Source organism: Gopherus evgoodei, chromosome 9, assembly GCF_007399415.2.
Source record: "Gopherus evgoodei ecotype Sinaloan lineage chromosome 9, rGopEvg1_v1.p, whole genome shotgun sequence".
In the NCBI taxonomy this organism is placed as follows: Eukaryota; Metazoa; Chordata; order Testudines; family Testudinidae; genus Gopherus; species Gopherus evgoodei.
The window spans coordinates 57244392-57266087 of record NC_044330.1 but is presented as its reverse complement, the minus strand read 5'-3'; the positions used below and the strand labels follow the sequence as shown (position 1 = coordinate 57266087).

At 42.7% G+C, this 21696-nt stretch overlaps 1 protein-coding gene across 11 annotated transcripts in view; it reads left to right on the top strand.

The window, feature by feature from the left end:
* Positions 1-21696, top strand: part of FARP2 (FERM, ARH/RhoGEF and pleckstrin domain protein 2) — a 204445-nt gene that overhangs the window by 7932 nt on the left and 174817 nt on the right. For 9 of the 11 annotated variants that reach the window (XR_004002053.1, XM_030575993.1, XM_030575992.1 and 6 more), the window contains one exon: positions 2995-3216. Coding sequence is in view for 10 of the 11 variants with exons in the window: in XM_030575993.1 (XP_030431853.1) it covers positions 3019-3216 (198 nt within the window). In the remaining variant the exon portion in view is untranslated. Of the gene's footprint in view, positions 1-13; positions 254-2994; positions 3217-21696 lie in introns of those variants that run through there. The other 2 variants (XM_030575990.1, XM_030575988.1) reach the window with 2 other exon arrangements.

Genomic DNA, 21696 nt, shown 5'->3' with positions numbered 1-21696 from the left:
CTATGTATCGGGATGGTTTGTTCCTGCAATCTCAATAAGGATTCTTTAAAATACAGCCAGCTCTCCTGGATACTTTTCCCCCTCATCTTGTTCTCCCAGGGGATCTTGCCCATCAGTTCCCCGAGGGAGTCAAAGTCTGCTTTTCTGAAATCCAGGGTTTATATTCAGTGCTTGACTGTGGAAATGTATCACCATGCATCAGGAGGAACCTGAGACCAATGTGTTGCAGAGCACCTGAAATGAGGAGTCATGGGTAATGACAGATGTATTACATTTGTATTTTGTGCCTAGATACTATCATTAGATATTGAAAAATGTACCAAGTACATGTTAGCTAGAGAGCTTTACATCCAAATCTGGATAAATGATAAATTTGGGGGTAGAAGAAAAGAGACTACTTCCCCATCAGTGTTCAGAAGCAGCACCCATGTGAGAAGTCCAGCTCCCCTGCTACCAGCTGCTGGGAAGTGGATTTTTATCACAGTGCTGATCCCCACATCCTGCCTGGGGCTAGACTTATGCACATGTGCGTGTGCACTTTTAGCTCGTAGCTATATTGTAAATTTGAATTTCTAACTGCTGGCAAAAATTAAGTTTTTTCTGTCACTAGTTGTTTCAGACCCTTCTGGGTCCTGCTAGATTAGAGGTTGTTGGAGGAGTCTCCACTGTTACGCCCCTTCTCCAGAGCCTCTTTACTGCAAGATGAGATGTCTCCACTACTCTTCTTCTTCCTCAATCTCCCTTGTTTGCGTCTTTTTCCTCTGAGAATAACTTAAGTGCTTGCTACTGCTGCTAATAACTTTCTCTTCAGGGTAGGGACCATGTCTAATACTAGGTTTGTATAGTGTCTAATATAGTAGGGATGCTGTAATATTTTGCTTTTTGTAATAATTGCTTTCCCAAGTAGTAGCATGAAACTGACTTGATTCTTGACAGTTTCACAGTTGCCTGCAAGGTTCTGCATGGAAGTAGTGAAAACATCAGAGCATTAATTTAATTTAAATTTAAAGGGACATGTCATTTTGAAATCCAGTCACTTAAAAAAAGTTAAGTTTCAGATATTGCACTTCATCCTGAATCCTCCTGCCAATTTTTGTGGTTTTTAAAACCACACTTTGTTATTTTAAAGATTTTTCTTTCTTCTTGTTATGTGGAAATAAACATACAAGCAGGGGAAATAGTGCATAGTGTGAAAATAAATACAAAATGATGTGTGTGCATATATAATTATATACACACACACACTAAACTGTGGGGAAGCATATTTTTCTCTAATCTTAGTGATAGTAATTTTAGGTAACAGTAGCAGGCAAATAATTTCAGCTGTGGTGTGGGTGGGTGTGGTTTTTTTTGTTTGTTTTTTGTGTTTTTTGCTACTGTCCCTCCTAAATCTTGTTGCTTGTCACACCTTTGAGCAGGAGAGGTACAGGAGCTGCCTGCCTACAGGCTCAGTTAGACAACAGTTGACTAATTTGCATTGAAGGCTGTCTTTGCATAAGGTCTGGCCACTTGTTTTTTTAATGAAAAGTTTTTTGGGGGGTATGAATGTATGTCTCTTAACTCTACTGTGCAAGCTTCCCACTTGCCCAGATTATGTAGACAAGTAGATTTTTTTTCAAACTGTCTGTAGTGAAGAGTGCATTAGAAATAAATGGATATGGTTTTTTTAAAGAAAAAGTATGTTTGTTAGAGAACAAATACATTAGAAATTAAGCCCAACATTCAATTTATGTTCTTATGTGGTAGCTGAATGGAGAGAGCTAAAAGTATGGTTTCTGTGTAGTTGAGGGTTGTGCAGGTTCTATGTGAAATTGAGGAAACCAGCACTGCAAGAGACAGTGTAGCATTCTTCACAGTGCCTTGTAAAATGGCATGTTCTGGGGAATCCTGCAGTACCAATTTATGATGCTGCCATTTAAAGGCACAGGCTGGATCCTTGGCCCCACTAAGTTTTTCTTTGTGCTGCTCTGGTGGTGTAAAGCAAACTTAAAGTTGGCACAAGTGGCCTGCTGAGGAGTCCTGCTGTGATGTAGAGCTGGTGTATCTGGCTATCTGCTATCCGCCACCCATTGGAACCTCTAGTGCAGGGGATGTGACTGAGGAAAAGGGAGCATGGCTAGTCCTTTGTGCTTAAACAATTCCTAGTTGCTAAAACTGTCCCTTGGGCCTATTGTAGATGGTGCAGTTTAGAGCAGACACAGAACTACTGTCCAAGTTACTTCTTTGTGACAGGACTGTCAATCCACAGGATCTCCAAAAGTGATGCTAAGTCACCTTTTCCATGTTCCTTTCCCCAAACTGCAGTGGGCACAAAGTGGCCCAGATCATCAGGATCAAACAGAGTGCAAACAACAAACAAAGTTTTTTTTTTTTCCTTTTGATTCATGTCATCACTAGAAGTGTAGTTTTTCTTCTTGCTGTATTTTCAAGCAAAATATTAGTGATGAGCACTTCATATTGGGTGTGCTAATTGAATGGCAACATTTTCAACAGTAACTGATATTTTTGCATACTTAATCTGCTTGGCATGCTGACTCCCTAATAATCTGGAACTGTTTGTCTGTTGCAGAAGCCTGCATCTTGAGGCTTCCTTGCCACCCAGCACTGGTTGGAATAATTTAGACTCGGTGCTAGTCATTCGCTGTTCAAGTTTCTTCTCACTACTTGCTCCCATGTTCTCTGCCCATACTTTCCTGTTTCCTGTCCATATTTCTGGTTGAGTGTTTGGTTCGTTACTGCTTTTTTTGTTTTTGTTTTTGTTTTTATTTTTTGCTTCCTCAGTAGTTGGCTTTTTCAAACTCATTTTGATCAATTTTATTTTTTTAAATAATTTGATTATTTTGATAGTTGAACAAATAAGTACAAGAGGACTCCATGTATAATTTTTTTTAATGTAGAATTATGCTTTCCATTTGTAGAATCTTCATTTTGAAATGTTGTTTAATGAAAAATACCTATTTTTTCTTAGCCATTATTCTCTGCATTCCCCTTTAGGTATTTGTATATTGTTGCTGAATAATGGGGGAGATAGAAGGAACGTACAGAATACTGCAGACTCCTGGGTCTCGTTTGGGAGTCCAGAAGAACACTGGAGTGAGTACGCTGGAGCCAGAGCAGAACCTTTCTATGGCAATGACACCTGCCAAAATGCATGAGGGGGATCTACCGATCAAAATAAAACTGTTGGACAACACTGTGGAAGTACTTGATGTTGAGGTAAGAAAGAGGTTCAGTCTGATTTCAGATAAGTTTAGTTTCAGGTAATGTAGAATTTACTGTATATACTGGTGTATAAAATGACAAAATTTCAAGGGAACTTCTGGAATGGGCGTTCAAATAAGACTCAAAGCAAGGGAAGAGAATCCTCTGGTCCTCCTTCAGATCATAGAGCAGGTCCCCAAACAGCTTACTTGTAAATAGACCTCATTTGCTCATCTAAGACCTCCAAGTGTGGATCTTATAAGGAGCATAAATGTTAGTATCAGAATTATGTATTTAAAATAACTTATGTTTCACTGAACAAATATCACAAAGATGGCACACTTATGAGAGTTGGTTAATACACAGGAATATACAGTAATTACGAATGTTAATGTTTTTTGCATTGCTGGAGCTTCAGGTATCCAGATGTGACTACTTTGTTTTATTCTTCCATGTCTCTCTTGGAGATCTTGCATAATTATTTTTCATTTCCTGATTAAAGACACAGTGCTCTCTTGATTTGGAGGTGGGGAAAGCCTGATATCTGTTTTCTTAAGTCCAACTTTTTGCACCTTCCTCAGATGAATTTGTGACGTCTAACCACACAGCTTGGCAATTCTGAGTGTCCTTTCCACAGTGAGCTGACAGTGTTCCCAGAAAGATTAGCCTTGGCATCTAGGTCTTTGATGCTGGGTCAGTATTATGGTTGCTGAATAGTTGAGGCAGCCTTTAAAAATTAAAAATTGTGGGGTTGCTGTAGAAACAACTGAATATAATCTGTTTCTTCTCTTTACTTTTTCCTTTTCTCCTCCACTCTTCCACCCCTCCCCCACCCAAAAAGTAAACTGAAAATATTTCACAGATAATAGGGTTAGAAAACGCCTTTCTATTTCAGTTAAGAGACACTCAACTTTCAGGTTATTCTGAATTAGTAAAATCCTGACTCTTTTTTAGAGCAAAGGTACAAAGCTTTAAATTGCTGTGCAGACTTCAGCCGGTTTTACTGGAGAAAAAAAAAGCAAGAAGAGTGACCTCACTTAGAAATTGGTAGTTTTTCTTTGCGTGATTGTCCAGATATTTTTACTCTTGGTGTACGTGTGCCTCGTGTGCAAGATCTGCTTCTTTTGGCCAACAGTGTTTGTAAGGGCATTGGTGCAGCCCTGGATGTTCTTGCCTTCCCACCCCAGGCATAGAGAGCAGAGTGGACCAAATCATCCCTCACTTTTTTCATACTGCCTGTGGCAACAAGACAGAACCCTTGCAGTGTCTGCCTGCTTTGCTGCACCAGGGGTCAGCAACATGTCTGTGGTAATTTTTCAAAAAATTGAATGACATAAACACCCCCCGTCTGTCCGTCCGTCACTAAGTGTAGTTATTTTGTCAAGTGTCTGTCGTGCAACATGGTGATGCCAACTCCTGTGCTGCACCTTGAGCTAGGTGGTTGGTAAGGGTTAGGTGTGGGGTAGGTGGGTAGTTTTGTCGCCTTGTTCATTGGCAAATTCCACAATTTTTTAAAACTTTAGTCAGGTTCTAGGTTTAAGGCTAGAATCTTTCCACTTGAGGTTTCAGTGGCACTTAATGACAGGTACTCTTGGTGCCTATTTTGTTTAGGAGAGGAACATATTCCTGAGCAATGTACCATATGTCGATCCTTTTCTCAGCAGACTGAAAAAGCTAGAGAAGCTGGCCTAAAATGTTTCTTCTGGAGTGACTATGCAAGTCTCCTTGGACATAGAAAGGGAGGACACAGCTAGACCTCAGTCTTGTGGTCAGTCCCTTTCTGTGAGCGTCCTGGATAGGTGACATTCCATGCTAAGCTCCTGGGCTGTGTTGATCAAGAGGTCTCCGTTATCTGCCTCCATTCAGGCTTCAAGAACTTCTGATGGGTAGGAAGGAGCACTGCTCCAGAGTTGTAGGTCACCATCTACAGTGCCTACTTAGACTTATTTTCTCACCCCAGAGAAGAAAGGAGTTGGTGTCCTATTCTGGAGGTCCTCACATCTGAGCTGTGTCTAGCATCCCAGCAAACCCTGTGCTTCCGTACGCATTTGGCACCATCTTTCAGTGGTTTTCCCTGCCTCTTTCAGGCTGAAGGAATGGATCCCGAACTGCTGACCAGTATGCTGCTTGTTCAGCCTAACACGTCACAAGTGGCAGTGGAGTTACTCCTTACTCTAAAAAGTCAAGAGGAGTGTGACGTTGATCTCGCCACATATAGTAGCTATGGTATGAGATCGCTTGTGGCTTTCACAGAGATGCTGACCACAGTGGAACTCTGCTTTTGGGCTCAGGAAACAAGCACTCGTCATAGGGTCACATTGTGATGCACATCTGGGATGACCAACAGTGGCTGCAGAATTTTCGCATGAGGAAAGCCACATTAATAGGACAGTGTGATGAATGCGCCCCAGCCCTGCAGCACAAGGACACTAGAATATGAGCTCCTCTGTCATTGGAGAAGTGCGTGGTGATTGCACTGTGGAAGTTGGCTACTCCAGACTGCTACCAATCGGTTGCTAACCAGTTCAGAGTGGAAAAGTCGACCGTTGGACTCGTGTTGAGGGAAGTGTGCAGGGCCATTAATCACATCCTGCTGCAAAAGACCATGACTCTGGACAACCTGCATGACGTCGTGGATGGCTTTGCACAAATGGGCTTCCCTAACTGTGGCGGGTTGATAGATGGCACATGTATTCCAATTCTGGCACCAGACCACCTAGCTACTGAGTATATTAATCGCAAGGGGTATTTCTCAATGGTTCTCCAGGCACTTGTGGATCACTGTGGATGTTTCATGGACATTAACGCAGAGTGATCTGGAAAGATGCACGACACACGCATCTTTCAGAATGCTGTCCTGTTTAGGAAGCTGCAAGCAGGGAACAGAACCAGAACATCGCTGTAGGGGAAGTTGAAATGCCCATTGTCATCCTTGGAGACCCTGCCTACCCCTTAATGCTGTGGCTTATGAAGCTGTACACGGGGCAACTTGACAGCAGCAAGAAACAGTTCAACAGGCTCAGCAAGTGCAGAATAACTGTTGAGTGTGCATTTGGCTGTTTAAAAGCCTGCTGGCAATACCTATATGGGAAACTGGACATGGCCAATGACAATATTGCTATGCTTATAGCTGCGTGCTGTACGCTCCATAATATTTGTGAAGAGAAGATAATATTTTGGGGGGAGGGATAGCTCAGTGGTTTGAGCATTGGCCTGCTAAACCCAGGGTTGTGAGTTCAGTCCTTGAGGGGGCCACTTAGGGATTTGGGGCAAAAATCTGTCTGGAGATTGGTCCTGCTTTGATTTAAGCAGGAGGTTGGACTAGATGACCTCCTGAGGTCCCTTCCAACCCTGATATTCTATGATTCTATGAAAGCTTCACTCAGGGCTGAACCACAGAGGATTAGTGCCTGGAGATTGTTTGAATGGCCACAGACCAGGGCTATTAGCGGGGCACAGCGCAGTGCCATAAGGATCAAGGATGCGTTGAGGCAGCAATTTGAAGCTGAAAGGCAGTAATATTTGTTGCTATGCTCAGGATTGCAGTGCTTGTAATGCTAGGAGGTGATTGGTGCACATGATGCAAGAAAGGACCTTAATATAATTGTGTGTTGCTTTGCAGTGCTCTTTTTGCTTTCACTTAATAGAATAAAGGTTGCTTTCAAACAAACACAATTCTTTAATAAAAGACAATAACTGGAGGAGAGAGTAAAACGAAAAAATTCATCAGCAGAGATGGTGGAAGGGAAGGTATCAAGAGGAGAAGGGGTCCCAGAATGGCTACAGAGTTGTGTATGTCCAGGGATCATATCCAGCCTTCTCCTTTGGAGTACAATGCAGCGGGTGCTGTACTTCAGCAGGGCCAAACTGTAGAAGGATGGGTGTTGAGTGCAGTGGGTAGTGGGAGTTCACACTGCTGGACTGTGAAGAGGGAGGAGTGGAATGCTGGGGTAGAGAGTGGAGCCAGGAGTTTGATAAGTGTGTTTGGTGATGTGTGTGTGTGAGGGGGTGCATGGGAAGGAATTTTATGATAGTGGCTGCAGGGAAGAGTGGGCGCGGAGCTGCTCAGTTTGAAGAGCTAGTATTTCCTGGAGTGTGTCCACTTGGTGCTCCATAACGTTTAAGTGCTGCTCCCTGGCTTCTTTCTGGTGTGACGCGTTCTCCTTTTGCTCCCTCTTCTCGCTGTCCCACCACTCCTTCAATTCCCATTTCTCAGCGGTGAAGTGCATCATAACCTCATGGAGAAAGTCCACCTTAGTTCTTCGTAGCTGCTTTCTAATTCTGCACAGCCGTTCTACTGCCAATAAGGGAGGCTGGCCTCCCAAGGTCATCTCTGTGAAATTTAAATGCAACATTTTACAGAAGCAGTATTGTTTGCAACACAGACAACAGTGATTCAGTGCTTTAAAACTCAGCCAGTACTCTCACACCTGTCACTAACTGGCTGACCGCAGACAAGCACACATGAGCCCCAAAATAGTGAGTAACTGCAAGGGCAGGATGAATCAATCTTCCTGGACCCTGCTGTACACTGGACACCTGGCTCTTGGGGAGAGCGAGCACAGTAAGGGGGGCTTGATAATCATTCCCGTCCCTGCGCTTTCCACAAGATGTGATCATTATGGAAGATATCTCGCTGCTGGAGGTGAGCAAGGACTCAAAGGAGGGTCTTCTCCAAGCCTGTGGCTTCCATCCTGGGCCCTGTGTGGCTCGCCTGTGTGCAGCAATGGTCTCTCTTCTCTCCTGCCACCGCCCGTGACGGCACAGTGGTGTGTGAAAGTTACAGTTAATGGGGTAAGAAATAAAGCAGCTCTGCCGAGGAACCTGCCGCAGCAGATTGCCTGGAGATTCCTGGAGATTTCTGAGAGAGATTCCTGTGAAGTGAATGAATCTGTCAACAGGCTGTTCTGCTGCTCAGAATAGGAATGCAGTGGGAGATCAACCTGATTTCTGCAACCCTCCTGCCCACAACAAATCTCTTCAGCAATTCCCAAAATCAGATCCACTTACCAGGGGCTGCCGCCTCCTGTTTGTCCAAGATTTCCTCCTCCTGGCTTGCTCCACTCTTGACTGGCCTTCTTCCCCTTGTGGTAGTCGTTCCGCATCTCCTTCACTTTTATCAAACACTGCAGTGTGTCCCAGTCATGGCCACTGTCTATCATGCATCGTGAAATCTGTCCATAGATATCATAATTCCTATGGCTGGAGCGCAGCTGGGACTGCACAGCCGCCTCTTCCCAAATGTGGATGAGGTCCAGCAGCTCTGCATTGATCCAAGTAGGGAATCGGCTGGTGTGTGGAGCAGGCATGCCACCTGCAAAGATGCGCTGAGACCACTGCACGCATCACTGAGCAAACAGGAAAGGGACTTTCAAATTTGCTAATGATTGTATGGGGTGGGGATGATGGTTGGTCACCTGAGGACAGGGCAGTAAAATGCAAACTGATGACCAGAGAGGTGAGAACAGGCATTGTGGGACACCTCCCAGAATCCAACTGCAGTGCTGTAATTGCCATTGTGTCTACACTGGCATGCAGCGCTGTAGACCCGGCGCAGAAAGCTCTATGCCTCTTGTCGGTTTATTTGAGCGCTACAATTGCGCAGTTTCTGCATACTAAGTGGCTTGGCAGTGTGTACATCTCGGGAGTTACAATGCAGGAAGTTGCTTTACTGCGCAGAAACTTGGCAGTGTAGAGGGGACCTAACTCATTATCCTCCTCAAAACTTTTCTCTGCTGTGATGCCTACCAAAAACTTGACAATTTTTAGGCTGCTAGTGTGTTGAGACCACTGCCTATCTTGCTTATTAATATTTTCTCACTATCTGCCTGTATCCATCTCTTATCTCTTGTCTTACACTTAGATTGTAAGCTCCTTGGGGTGGGCACTGTCTTTTTGTTCAGTGTTTGTACAGCACCTAGCACAATGGAATCCTGGTCTGTGAGTGGGGCTTCTAGGCAGTACGGTAATAAAAATAATAAATAAAAGTAGAGTAGACTGTTTGAGTAGTGTCACAGCACAGCAGACATCCTATTGAACTGCTGTATTAGTTGAATACAAAGCCCCCCTTTCCTTCTTCCCTTTAAAAGTTAATTTGTCAGATGTCTGGAGAGGATAACAGCCACATACTGCTGATCGTGAAGAAGGATTTGAAATTCTCTAGCTTCTCAGGGTGGTGAAGGGCTATGAATAAGGAATGACATTAGCACCAGCCTGCTAAAGAAGACAGGGGTCAGGGAATAACAAGCCGAGTGGCTGCTTTTGTAAAGAGTCCTGAGAACAGGGGAAGATCAGGCCTGTGAGCAACTGCTCTAGGATCAGATGCTAATAGCATGTGACTCTTGCCTACTCCCTCTTTCTGCTTGTGAGGAGTTTTCATAGTAATTTCCAGCTGTTTAGTTCTAACGGTTTGTGTTTTTCACAAATGCAAAACAACACAAAATGAAGTGAAGTACTGCTATTAAAACGATGTATGTGACTCCTGTACCATGGGGCTGGGCCTGGCTCTGGGCATTTGTGATTTGGTGTGCAAGCTTGCAGTGCTGTTCAGGTTTGGCCCTCTCATGATGATCTGAGCCAGATGTGAGTGAGTGGCTAGCACTGCAACCCTGCAGGCCAAGTTGCAATGCTGTGCAGGGGGTTGGGACCAGTCCTGCAGGACAGGAGCTGCTGCTGCAGGATGAGTGCGGGGTGGGCTTGCTCTCCAGGGCCTCTCATCCTCTGGGGGCAGGACCTGACCCCTGGAGAGAGATGGATACAACAAAATTCCCCCAAAATTTAAAATAAAAAGAATTTCATTGGGCTCTAGAAATTACTGAGTCTGAGACTGGAATGTTGAATTTGTAGCTAACTGCTTCAGATAAAAAGCCTTTTTATCTGACTCATGGCTTGTTGATTCAAAACCTTTTCATGCTACTTGAATTATCTAGGGCCAAGAGCTCTGTTATGGAGGGCTAAATAGGAACACTGCACGTAATGGATGAAAACTCATAATGAGTGGACACGCCCATGAGCTTGTCTTTAAACTCCCTAACAGTGGAGGGTGTGTATATGTGTGTGTGTATTGAGGGAGATAGTGGGGAAGATAGAATTCATCAGAGCAAACTTTCTCAGTGGGTGTTTTGCATGTCGATCAGTAATTGATATCAAACTTATATATGCAAAAAGAGAGGTCTTAAGTGAACTAGTTATTTGTACTTCTGTCTGGACTTCACTTCTTACGGCTCTTTAAGGAGAGAAGAGAGAATAGAAGATTTGTGAGACCAATACAGCTGAGAACACCGGTTGCTCATTTTCAGTCAGTCACTGGAAGTTACATACACAGGAGCTTGTGAGATTTTTGGAGCTTAAGACAGAAAGCAGGCCACAATTTCTAGGAATGACTCATTCTGAGTTCTTAAGCATATCTTTATTATAGAGCGGACCCTAGCTGTTCTGGCATTCTGCACAAGGCGGAGTTAAGGTTGTCTGTGTTTGACTTGGTGACTTAGTAGAACTGACTTGCTAAAGGACTTGAGGGTATATATGACTTTATTCCTTATTTCTGTACTTTTTGGTTTTGAGTTTGCCAAAGGGACAATAATGGTAAACTCAAGTGGTTCTCACAAAGTATCTTATCTGAGTTTAGTATTAGAGGGGTAACCGGGTTAGTCTGGATCTGTAAAAGCAGCAAAAAGTCCTGTGGCACCTTATAGGTGTTAGTTTATAAGATGCCACAGGACTCTTTGCTGCTTTTATCTGAGTTCATTTCAGTTCCTCTCAAAGGAGATGATCTAATTTACTTTAAATAAAATTTGAACACATTTAATTCCTTACAGATTATAAATACAATCCAGTCAGTGTTCAGGTGTATAAGCAGGCAAAATTGTGTTGTATTCAGTAGTTTTCAGATTTTTCTGTGGATTTGGAAGGCCTTGTTGCATATCAAGTAAAAGTCTGTCATTCCTGAAGAAATACTCCCTGCAATTTTATATGTAATACTTATATATTTTAGTTGAGGAAATGAAATTCCACTAGATCCTCTTGCTTCTTCAGCTGGTAGCATCATTTGTATTGGCAAATTTTCAGCAAATTGAGGATTAGTTTGGGTTTCAGAAGCCATACCCTCTAGCTGTTGCGGGTGTGTGTTGCATTCAGGCACAGTTGTGCAAGATTGGAAGAGGTTGCTAGTAGTACAAGCCAGAAAAATGATGTCCTGGAATGAGGGGCCAGACTACAAAACACTTGGTACCAAACTGGTGGATGTTCAGTTAGGACAAGGCCTTGCTTTTGAAATAAAGGCTTGGCAAATGAAAATCCAGAAATGTCTGTCATTTATCTTCTTCTGTATTTATATTTTATCACCAAATATATTTTTTTCTCGGTCAGATTTTTGAAACAAATGTAGCTGCTTGTATCTGCAACTTTGCAGATATATAGACTTGAGTGCTCTTATCTCTGGATTGTGCTTGATTTCAGTCCTGAGCTTATTAGTTTGTTCAGTTCACTCACTTTTTGATCGTACCTGAATTTAAATTCCCAGTTCAGCTGAAGTTAGGCTCTTTTCGCTAGCCTGCCTTTAGATTCCTGGAGTTGCTGTAGAGCCTTTAAACGCCTTGGAAACCAAGACATTTGAATCTGCAGCGTAATTTGAGCTCTTTCGCATGAGTGAGGAAGATAGTGGAGAAGCCACTTGAGATCAGATAGGTAGGAGCATGTCGAATAACTTTTATTTTACCTCATCCGATTTAAGGTATTTGAATATACACAGCACAAAATATAATGGCTGGCATAAAGAGACAAGGCAGTGCAATACACAACAGTGTAAACATTGTCTCTTGTTATGCTGAAAATTATGTTCTATGTATTTGAGTTTCTGCACTTGTTAATTTTATGACTTTGTATGTACTTTTCTTAAATCTAATGATATAGTACAGTAACTCCTCACTTAATGTCATAGAATATTAGGGTTGGAAGAGACCTCAGGAGGTCATCTAGTCCAATCTCCTGCTCAAAGCAGGACCAACACTAACTAAATCATCACAGCTAAGGCTTTGTCAAGCTGGGCCTTAAAAACCTCTAAGGATGGAGATTCCACCATCTCCCTAGGTAACTTATTCCACTGCTTCACCACCCTCCTAGGGAAGTAGTGTTTCCTAATATCCAACCTAGATCTCCTCCACTGCAACTTGAAACCATTATTTCTTGTTCTGTCATCTGCCACCACTGAGAACAGCCTAGCTCCATCTTCTTTGGAATCGCCCTTCAGGTAGTTGAAGGCTGCTATCAAATCCCCCCTCATTCTTCTCTTCTGCAGACTAAATAACCCCAGTTCCCTCAGCCTCTCCTTGTAAGTCATGTGCCCCAGCCCCCTAATCACTTTTGTTGCCCAAGTATCAACCCTGCGTTGCACCAGAGAAAATGAAGATTGTTCTGGATAGAAGTCAGAGTTTAGTTCTGGAAGCAAAATATGATGAAGATTCAGAGAGCGCAGTGTGGTGCAGGGAAAAATATTGGCAGCATGTGACCTCCAGAGGAAGAAAGGAGAACCTATGTACCCCCAATGCAGATGGCGGTGCAAAACTGTTTTCACGGTTTCTGCACAGGCACTACTGAGGAGAAGGATTTGGAAGAGCCCTCTGAAGGAAGATATCAGAAGGAGACCCCATCGCCTGGAAGGTACGGGATGCGTTGTCCTAAGGATGTGGGTTCCATGACCACCACTCCCGAGAGAAGGAGATGGGTTGTAGTGGTCAGGGACTCCCTCCTAAAGGGGACAGAGTCATCCATCTGCCGACCAGACCTGGAGACTCAAGAAGTGTGCTGCTTGCCTGGAGCTAGAATCCAGGATGTGATGGAGTGTTTGCCGAGACTGATCAAGACCTTGGACCGCTACCCCTTCCTACTTCTCCATGTGGGCACCAGTGATACTGCCAAGAATGACCTTAAGCGGATCACTGCAGACTATGTGGCTCTGGGAAGAAGTATAAAGGAGTTTGAGGTGCAAGTCATGTTCTTGTACATCCTCTCTGTTGAAGGAAAAGGCCCAGGTACGAACTGTTGAATTGTGGAGGTGAATGCATGGTTATGCAGGTGTTGTTGGAGAGAGGGCTTTGGATTCTATGACCATGGGATGCTGTTCTGGGAAGGACTGCTAGGAAGAGATGGGATCCACTTAATGAAGAAAGGGAAGAGCGTCTTCGCAAGCAGGTTTGCTAACCTAGTGAGGAGGGCTTTAAACTAGGTTTGTCAGGGGATGGCGACCTAAGCCCAGAGGTAAGTGGGGGAGTGGAATACCAGGAGGAAACAAAAGGAGAAGAGTACAAGATGGGAAGCATACTGATTACTACTGAGAAAGTAGGGCAGTTGGCTGTTTGTCTTAGGTGCATGTACACAAACGCAAGAAGCCTGGGAAACAAGCAGGAAGAATTTGAAGTCCTGGCATAATCAAGGAACTATGACGTGACTGGAATAACAGAAACTTGATGGAGCAGTTCACGTGACTGGAGCACTGTCATGGATGGTTATAAACCAGGGATCAGTAACCTTTGGCTCGTGGCCTACCAGGGTAAGCAGCCTGGCGGGCTGGGCATGTTTGTTTACCTGCCACGTTCACAGGTTAGGCTGATCGTGGCTCCCACTGGTAATTAATTAGGTGGAGATCATGCATAATTTCTTTCTGCATAGAATCTGACTTCAGTTTTCTCCACTGCTGACTTTTTTTTGTTTTGTTTTTTTAATAGTAGCAAATTTGCATCTCTTGGTCTACGTCTTACAGACTCAAGTTAACAGGGTGGATACAAATCAATTATTTAAAAAAAATAGGGTTTTTTTTTATTTAAAAGAGAAATTGAGCAGTGTGCAAAAGGCCTGGAGGATGAAATTGTTAACCTGAGTCTTGATTGGTAGAGCAGTGCCCACAATGATCCTGTTGTATGTGCTTGTGTGACAACAGAAGAAGGGAGTGTCTTCCTTACAGAAACAATTGATACATCAGGAAATGCACAGACAGCAGAATACTTACAAGAAGTAGCAGTAAAAGCTATAACAAACTGTGGAAAAAAAAATTCAAATGTCTAGTACGCAGCTTGGTCATAGACAATGCTGCAAATGTATCCAAGAGGAGAAGAAATTATTTAGAAGAGTGAAGAGAATCCCAAGCTAATAACATACGGTTGCAGTGCTCATTTGATGCACCTCCTAGCCAAAGACTTCAGTGTTCCAGAAATAAAGGCTAATGTTGTTTTGAAATTGCAAAATACTTCTCTAACAATCAGTTTGCAGCAGCTGCTCTGAAAAAAGTGGGAGGAACCAAGCTAATTCTGCCATGAGACATGTGATGGAGCTCAGTAGTGGAATGTTTTTGAGCACTATATCAATAATTGGCCTAATCTGATGACTGTTTGTGAACAAAATCATGAAAAAAATAGATGGCACTGTCACAGCCAAAGTTCTCAGCAGTGGGCTTAAGAGAAATGTTGAACACATGCTGAATACCCTGAAACCTATTTCTATAGCCTTGAACAAAATGCAGAGAAATAGCTGTTTTATTGCTGAAGCTGGTGGAAGTCATTTAAGCACTTGGATTCAGGAACTGTTGAAATGGTGATCTCACTTTTAACAGTAGTAGCTTCTTCTGTTGGTGTAGAAAGAATATTTTCTTCTTTTGGACTAATTCGTTTCAATTGAGAAGTTGTTTGGGACCTGAAAAAGTAGAAAAGCTTGTTTTTCTTTTCCAGATAATGAACAAACAGGAAAATGAAGGTGAAGATGACTGAGTTAACTGCAGAAGCCAATATTTTAAGTTTCTCATGTTGACCTAGCTGACAGCGTTGATTTTAATTTTTGTTTTTTAAAAAAATTAATTTAACTATTTTAGTTAAAAACAATTAACAAATACAAACCTGATTTTAAAAAACTTGAATGTTGAACTAAATTCAAAAATTCATTTGCTTATTTTGTTAAAATATTGTTTGCTGTTGAAGAAAAAAAATCCAGAATATATAATGTCATTGTTTTAGTTAAATAAAACAATTTAAATGTCTGTATGGTGGTGTTCTCCCCCTACTACAGCATGGCAAGAAAAGCCTCCAAATATTAATGATTAACCTGTTGAACTGGAGTTAGTTCACCTCTCAATGACTTCATAAATATCTGCTTCAATTACCTTTGGTAAATGAAATAACCAGACAATCATTCATTTTCTGATATAGCTGTAAAACTAATCTGAAAAGTTTTTAAAAATAAATCACTTAAAAATGTATAGTGCAGAGGTCGACAGCCTTTCAGAAGTGGTGTGCCGAGTCTTCATTTATTCACTTTAATTTAAGGTGTCACGTGCCGGTAATACATTTTAATGTGTTTTTAGAAGGTCTCGCTCTATAGGTCTATATATTATATAACTAAACTATTGTTGTATTGTAAAATAAACAAGGTTTTCAAAATGTTTAATTTTAAATGAAGCTTCTTAAATTAAAATGTTGATCTTACAGTGCCGGCCCACTCAGCCTGCTGCTGCTCTGGGGTTCTGTTCACCTAGGCTGGCAGTGGGCTGAGCAGGGCCTGCAGCCAGGACCCTGGCTGGCAAGGAGTTGGCAGCAAGAACCCCAGACTGGCAGCAGGCTGTGCGGGGCCAGCGGCCAGGACCCCAGACCGGCAGTGGGCTGAGCGGCTCAGCCCGCTGCCGCTCAGGGGTTCCATCCACCAGCTCCTGCCAGCCGGGATCCTGGCTGCCGGACCCGCTCAGCCCGCTGCCAGTCTGGGGTCCCAGCCCTGCCCACATACAGTGGGTACCTACCTTCTCCCTGGATCTGACCCATTCTCCTCTTCTCTCTGTACTGAGCTGAGGGTGGGAGTGCACTGAGCACAGGGCTGGAGGTGAAGGAGCAGGTTGGGGTTTAGGGTCTGGCCAGGAGCTAGAATGAGGGAGGGGGCCCAGGGTTGGGGCAGGAGGTTTGGGTGTGGAGTGCTTACCTGGGCAGCTCCCATTTGGTGTGAGGGGTGCAGATGGGAATGTGTGGGTGGAGGGGAGGGGCGCAGGAGCTCCTGTTTGGTGCTGAGGGTAGGGGTGGGGATGTGATGGGTGCAAGAGTAAGGATGTGAGGGGGATGCATGGGGTGTGGGGGGACTGGGGATGTGGGGGAGTGCCAGAGGCAGGGCTGGGGTCATGGGGGGGTGAAGGAGTCAAGCAGAGGGCTTGGTGTGTGTGAGGGGGGTACAGGGCTCAGGGCAGGGACCTGGGTGTGTGTGGGGTTGCAGGCTTCAGGGCAGAGGGCTGGGTGTGTGTGTGGGGGGAGGGGGTAAGGGCTGGGGGGCTGGGCTGGGGTCATAGGGTGTTCACGGCAGGGGGCTGGAGTGGATATGCCGGCCCTCCCCCCGAAGAAGCCTCTGCCGGGAGCAGTGGTGGCACGCTGACTCTGCTCCTCCCTCGCAAGGGCCACCAGCTGATTGGCAGGGAGGGAGGGACAGAGGAGGAGGAGGAAGTGCAGAAACCTAGAACACTGCAGGAAGAGGCAGGGGAGCCAGCAGGACCAAGCTTCTTCCCCTTGCCCCGGCGGGAGGGGTTGGATGGCGGAGAAGAGTGGGCCAGGCTGGGCTGGGCAGGGACCCTGGCAGACAGCAGTGCACCATTAAAAATCGGCTTGCCTGCCGTCTTTGGCACGCGTGCCATAGATTGCCGACCCCGGTATAGTGTGTACCTTCTAAAAATGAAACCTACATCTATTTCCGAGTTGTGAAGAATGTGTGTTAAGGTTATAACAACCAACAAGAATACACTTTTCTGTAGAAATCCATGATTAAATCAAGTGCTCGTGACTAATGATTTAAATGAAATCCACCCTGCAAATTAAGAAAGAGAAAATCTCTTCTCGCCTTCAAATATTGTATTCTAATTCTGGGCTTTGTTACTCTTCCTATGGTAAGCAATGATTCTTTCACTATCTCTAATATTATAAAATGTTAGAGTAAAACCATACCATCTGAGACTTCTGACCAACTCAAGAGGAGGTCCTCTTCCATGCTTGAGACTTAATTGTAGCAGAGCTTTTAAAATATTCAACAAATCCAAGTAGATCTACCAATTCTATTTTACATCAGCTCAAAAATTGTTTTGTGCTAGAATTGGCTTTGTTGTTTCATTTTCCTCTCCCTTGTTATGATGCTTTTAGTAAGTGAATGAGCAGTGCCTTCACTAAAGGGAAATAGCGTGCTTCTCAACTAAGTGAAGGCATTTATCAATGCTGAGTACATATTTATTCACTTCATTAAGTTTGTTTTGGGGTTTTTTTTGTTTGCCTGACAGTTATAATTCTGTACATTTTCAATCCTTATGCTGGAAGTAGTACTTATATCTTGTCATGTTTCCCTGCTCTTAATAGTCAGGGATTGTTCTAGGTCCTTGCTGTGGGTTTCATAGAATATCAGGGTTGGAATGGACCTCAGGAGGTCATCTAGTCCAACCCCCTGCTCAAAGCAGGACCAATCCCCAGACAGATTTTTTGCTCCAGATCCCTAAATGGCCTCCTTAAGGAGGAGGCTCACAACCCTGGGTTTGGCAGGCCACTGCTCAAGTCACTGAGCTATCCCTCCCCCTTGGTTTGTCTGGTGTTGTAGGTGTTTTTGTTCCATAGACTCTGCAGTTATACATAGCAGAAAAAAAAGTATTTTCCCCATTCTTTTCACTTTTTGACATTTCTGCCACTCACTTTTTCATATAATTAACTTAAAGCTTTATGAGCTTTCTGCAGACACTTTTTAATCTTTTATCATTTTTGAGTACTGTAAGGCCAGAGCATATTCAACATATCTATTGTGTTGTTTGATTTGGCTGTGTCCCTTTTGCACGTTATAGAAAAAAACAGAAATAAAGAACTACTGTTGCCCAATGTATAATAGAATAATGAAGTGGAGCTGGATTCATGTTTTTCTCATTCTTTTGTGCATGCATTGTAACTTCATGGCTGTGTGTGTGTGTGTGTATGTATGTATGTATATGTATATATATTTTTGGGCGTTGCATGAACTTTTTAAGACTCAAGCTAAACCTCCAAAGCTGCATTAATACAGAGCAAAAACATCAATTTCCATGTTGAGCTGGGGGCAATTTCTTGATGTGCAGTCTGGTGAATTTTTTGAATCTCCCAGTATCCCATGTGGGCTAACAGGGATATTAATGGAGCTACAGAGGGAGCATGATTCTCTAATCACATAGCTGTCTTAAGATCCATGAAGAATCGCACAGTTTTTAGGGCAGTGGCACACCTAAGGCAGAACAGCTCACTCAGGAGCTGTGTGTTACTGACTTCCTGCCCACACCTATGAACCATCTCTAAGGGAGGTAGGTGTAGAGTGGGAGTTAATGCTGAAAGAGGAGAGAGTGTTAATCTGTGCTGAAACTTTCTATAGGTTTGCCAGGGGATAATGGCATTTAGGGGGTTGTCTTGGCTCCAACCCCTATCCTTAGGTCTGGTAGCTCCAGCTCCAAAACCTGTGGAGATTGATCAAGGGCTCTGGGGAATGAGGAGGAGGAATAATTCTTGTTGGACTCTGCTCCATCCCCTGACCTAACTGGTATATACATGCTTTGTTCCTTTAGTGTCTCTTTTGGGGATGATTTGGCATGTATTTAATTTGCATTGTATAATGTTTGTTTAATATCCTTATGTTGGAAGAGAAACTAAATGTATTAATCTATAACTGTGAAAGAGCCTCAAACTACTGAATGGCTCACCTGAAACTAGGTGCAGCCTAAAAAAACACAGATGATGTGTGGGAGTTTGGAAAAAGATTGGAAATTAAAATTGCTCAAACTGCCTTTAGTTGTGTTTCCAGTTCTGTTAAGGTTTCATTTCTTTATCAAAATAGATATTGCATTATTTCCAAGCTCAGTGGAATATATTGGTATCTTTTATTGTTGATAGCTATTCTATTTTAGCTAGATATCTTAACTCTGCTAAGAGACAGTACTTCGAGCTAGCAAGAAGATGCCCCACACTTTTTCTTGACGTGTCATTTTTGAAGTATCAAGCAAAGCAGATGGTGTCTCTAACAATTAGTTTCACTAAACTTGTTTGACTTGTTTAAAAGCCTGTAATTTTCCCCTTTAATAAAGCTACTTGTACTTTAACATCTTATTTGAAAGGCTTATTTTAGGCATGTTTGTTTTTATATGGTTTTCATGCACCTTTAATTTAAAAGGCGTGGAATGAAGTTGTGTATACTTAGATGTTCATTGTCATTTTAGGTCTGTGGTCTGCTGTCTGAACTACTGACTGTGACTTGCCACATTCGTAGACCTTAAAATCGGGAACTGGCTTAGGACCTTCAGGACTGCTTATAGGGCCGTTCAGGAAGTAATCTGAAAGGTTGTAAGCCAGTCAGTGATTTCCTGGTTTTTTAAAAGAATTATATTCAGCCTCTAGCCATTATATGATGTTAAAAACATCAATAACATCAGTATATGCTAACAATAAAAACGGCATTGACATTTAAACATCAGGAAAAATGGCCATAATTTATTACAGGGAAGTTGTGAAGAAAAAGGTGTAAATACTAATACACACTTATCAAGGAATCAAAATGCAAACTTGCTGCAATGGGAAATGTGTAAAGGGAAGCCAAATAAGCTTATTTGGACATAACTATTGAGAGGTGCTCTGTACTGTATATAATGAGTGTAGTTTGGGACAATGCCTGGCAAATCCTCAGTCTTTCTAAGAAGAGGCCCTCCTGTAGGAGAAAACAGTCTAACTTTTGGTCTTCCTGGCAAAAAGAAACAGCTCAAAACATGAAGCTGCTTTTGTGCTCTCCCCCCCACTCCCTCCTTCATTCATGTAATGAGGACTTCATTTCATAGTGGATTTTTCTCTGTGCTGTAAAAGTATTAACAGCTTAAATATGTGGGAAGTGGGAAGACAGACTGCTTCTGGATCCTATGAAACAATAAGTTAAAAGAATCTAAATACTATATTAGTAAACTGAATGTTTTTCTTCTGTGACAAGCAAAAAATAATCAAAATTCCAGAAAGAATCATAGCCAGATGTTTGTCATTAATCCTGCTTGATTATCCTAAATATGGCAAATAAGCGGCCGTAGAACTTTTTTGTCTGACCTCAGAAGAAAAAGTTAGTAATTCAGTATTTGAAATTTGAAGATATTATAGGGTTTAAAAAGAAAGTAATTCAAGCTTTCCAATCTACATATTATATAATTCTACTATACTTTTTGAAACCTGTTATTTTGTGTTTGGTGGCTTGACTTTCATTTTTCCCCTCAATGCCACTGTTCAGTCTAAGATTCCTGGGATCCGTGTCGTTCAGTAAACTTTCTTTAATTATTTATCATATTTTTGTGACCATACAGTGATAAAAGTAGTTGTCTGCACGTACAAATACTGTTAGTAAGAACCATATAGCACCTGTAAATTATGTGTTATGTAAATGCCTGGAGGCTTCAAAAGTGAGATTAGGACCCCATTGTACAAACACATAAAAGACCCTGAAGATCTTTTACGATAAGTAGACAAAATAGACAGGATGGGAAAGGAAATAGGCACAGAGAGGTGAGATGGCTGCCAGGCTATATGACTTTGGGCAAGTGGCAGAACCAGGAATGGAACCAGCTCTCCTGTGACTGTCCAGTGCCCTATTCACAACACCATGATGCCTCCCTAAACCCTTTGGGGATTCCAAAGTAGCTTTTTCAGAAAAGGCTGCTCTCTTGGTAGAGGGTGGGAGGGGAATGAAAATGCATTGTTAAAAATAAATCCAATTTTACCAATCCATGGTATTTGTTTGTTCCATTGTTGTCAGTTACATGCTTGAATGCTTCCTAAATGATGATGATTCAAATACTGAACTGTTGAAATATGTGACATTTCAAATAGCTTAAACTATCAAGCCTGTAAGGTAACACATTCACGAGTCTAAGGGTACGTCTACACTGCAATTAAAAACCCATGACTGTATGTGCAACTGACTCAGGCTCGCAGGGCTCAAACTGCAGGGCTGTTTCACTGCAGTGTAGACTTTCGAGCTTGGGCTGTGGCCCAGGCTGTAGCCCAGGCTCTAGGACCCTGCGATGTGTCTTCCTCACTGTTACTTTTAGTATTGGTATTTTTGGCACAGCTACAGTTAACGTTCTTCACTATTGTGGTTGTATTTATTTGTGGATTTTGGAATCTCAGAGCAGCTATTTTTATGGTTTTTCAATAACTGATACTGGTACAGTGATTTTGGGAGTTGCTCATTATAGCGCTACTGTGCTCAAAGTCACAAAATTGGAGGTTGAGGAAAAGGTGCTTAACCTGAAGAAGACACAGATACACCCACATGTGACATCTTGAGAACATTTTTATTTAATAAATTTTAGGACCAGAAGAGACCATTGTGATCCACTAGACTAGAATCTCTGAGAAACTTGATATAATATTACAGTGGCAGTCTACCTATATGTGCTCTGAAATTCTTGTTGACAAGAACTTATTTTGTGGAAGCTGGCTTTATATGTCTAATATT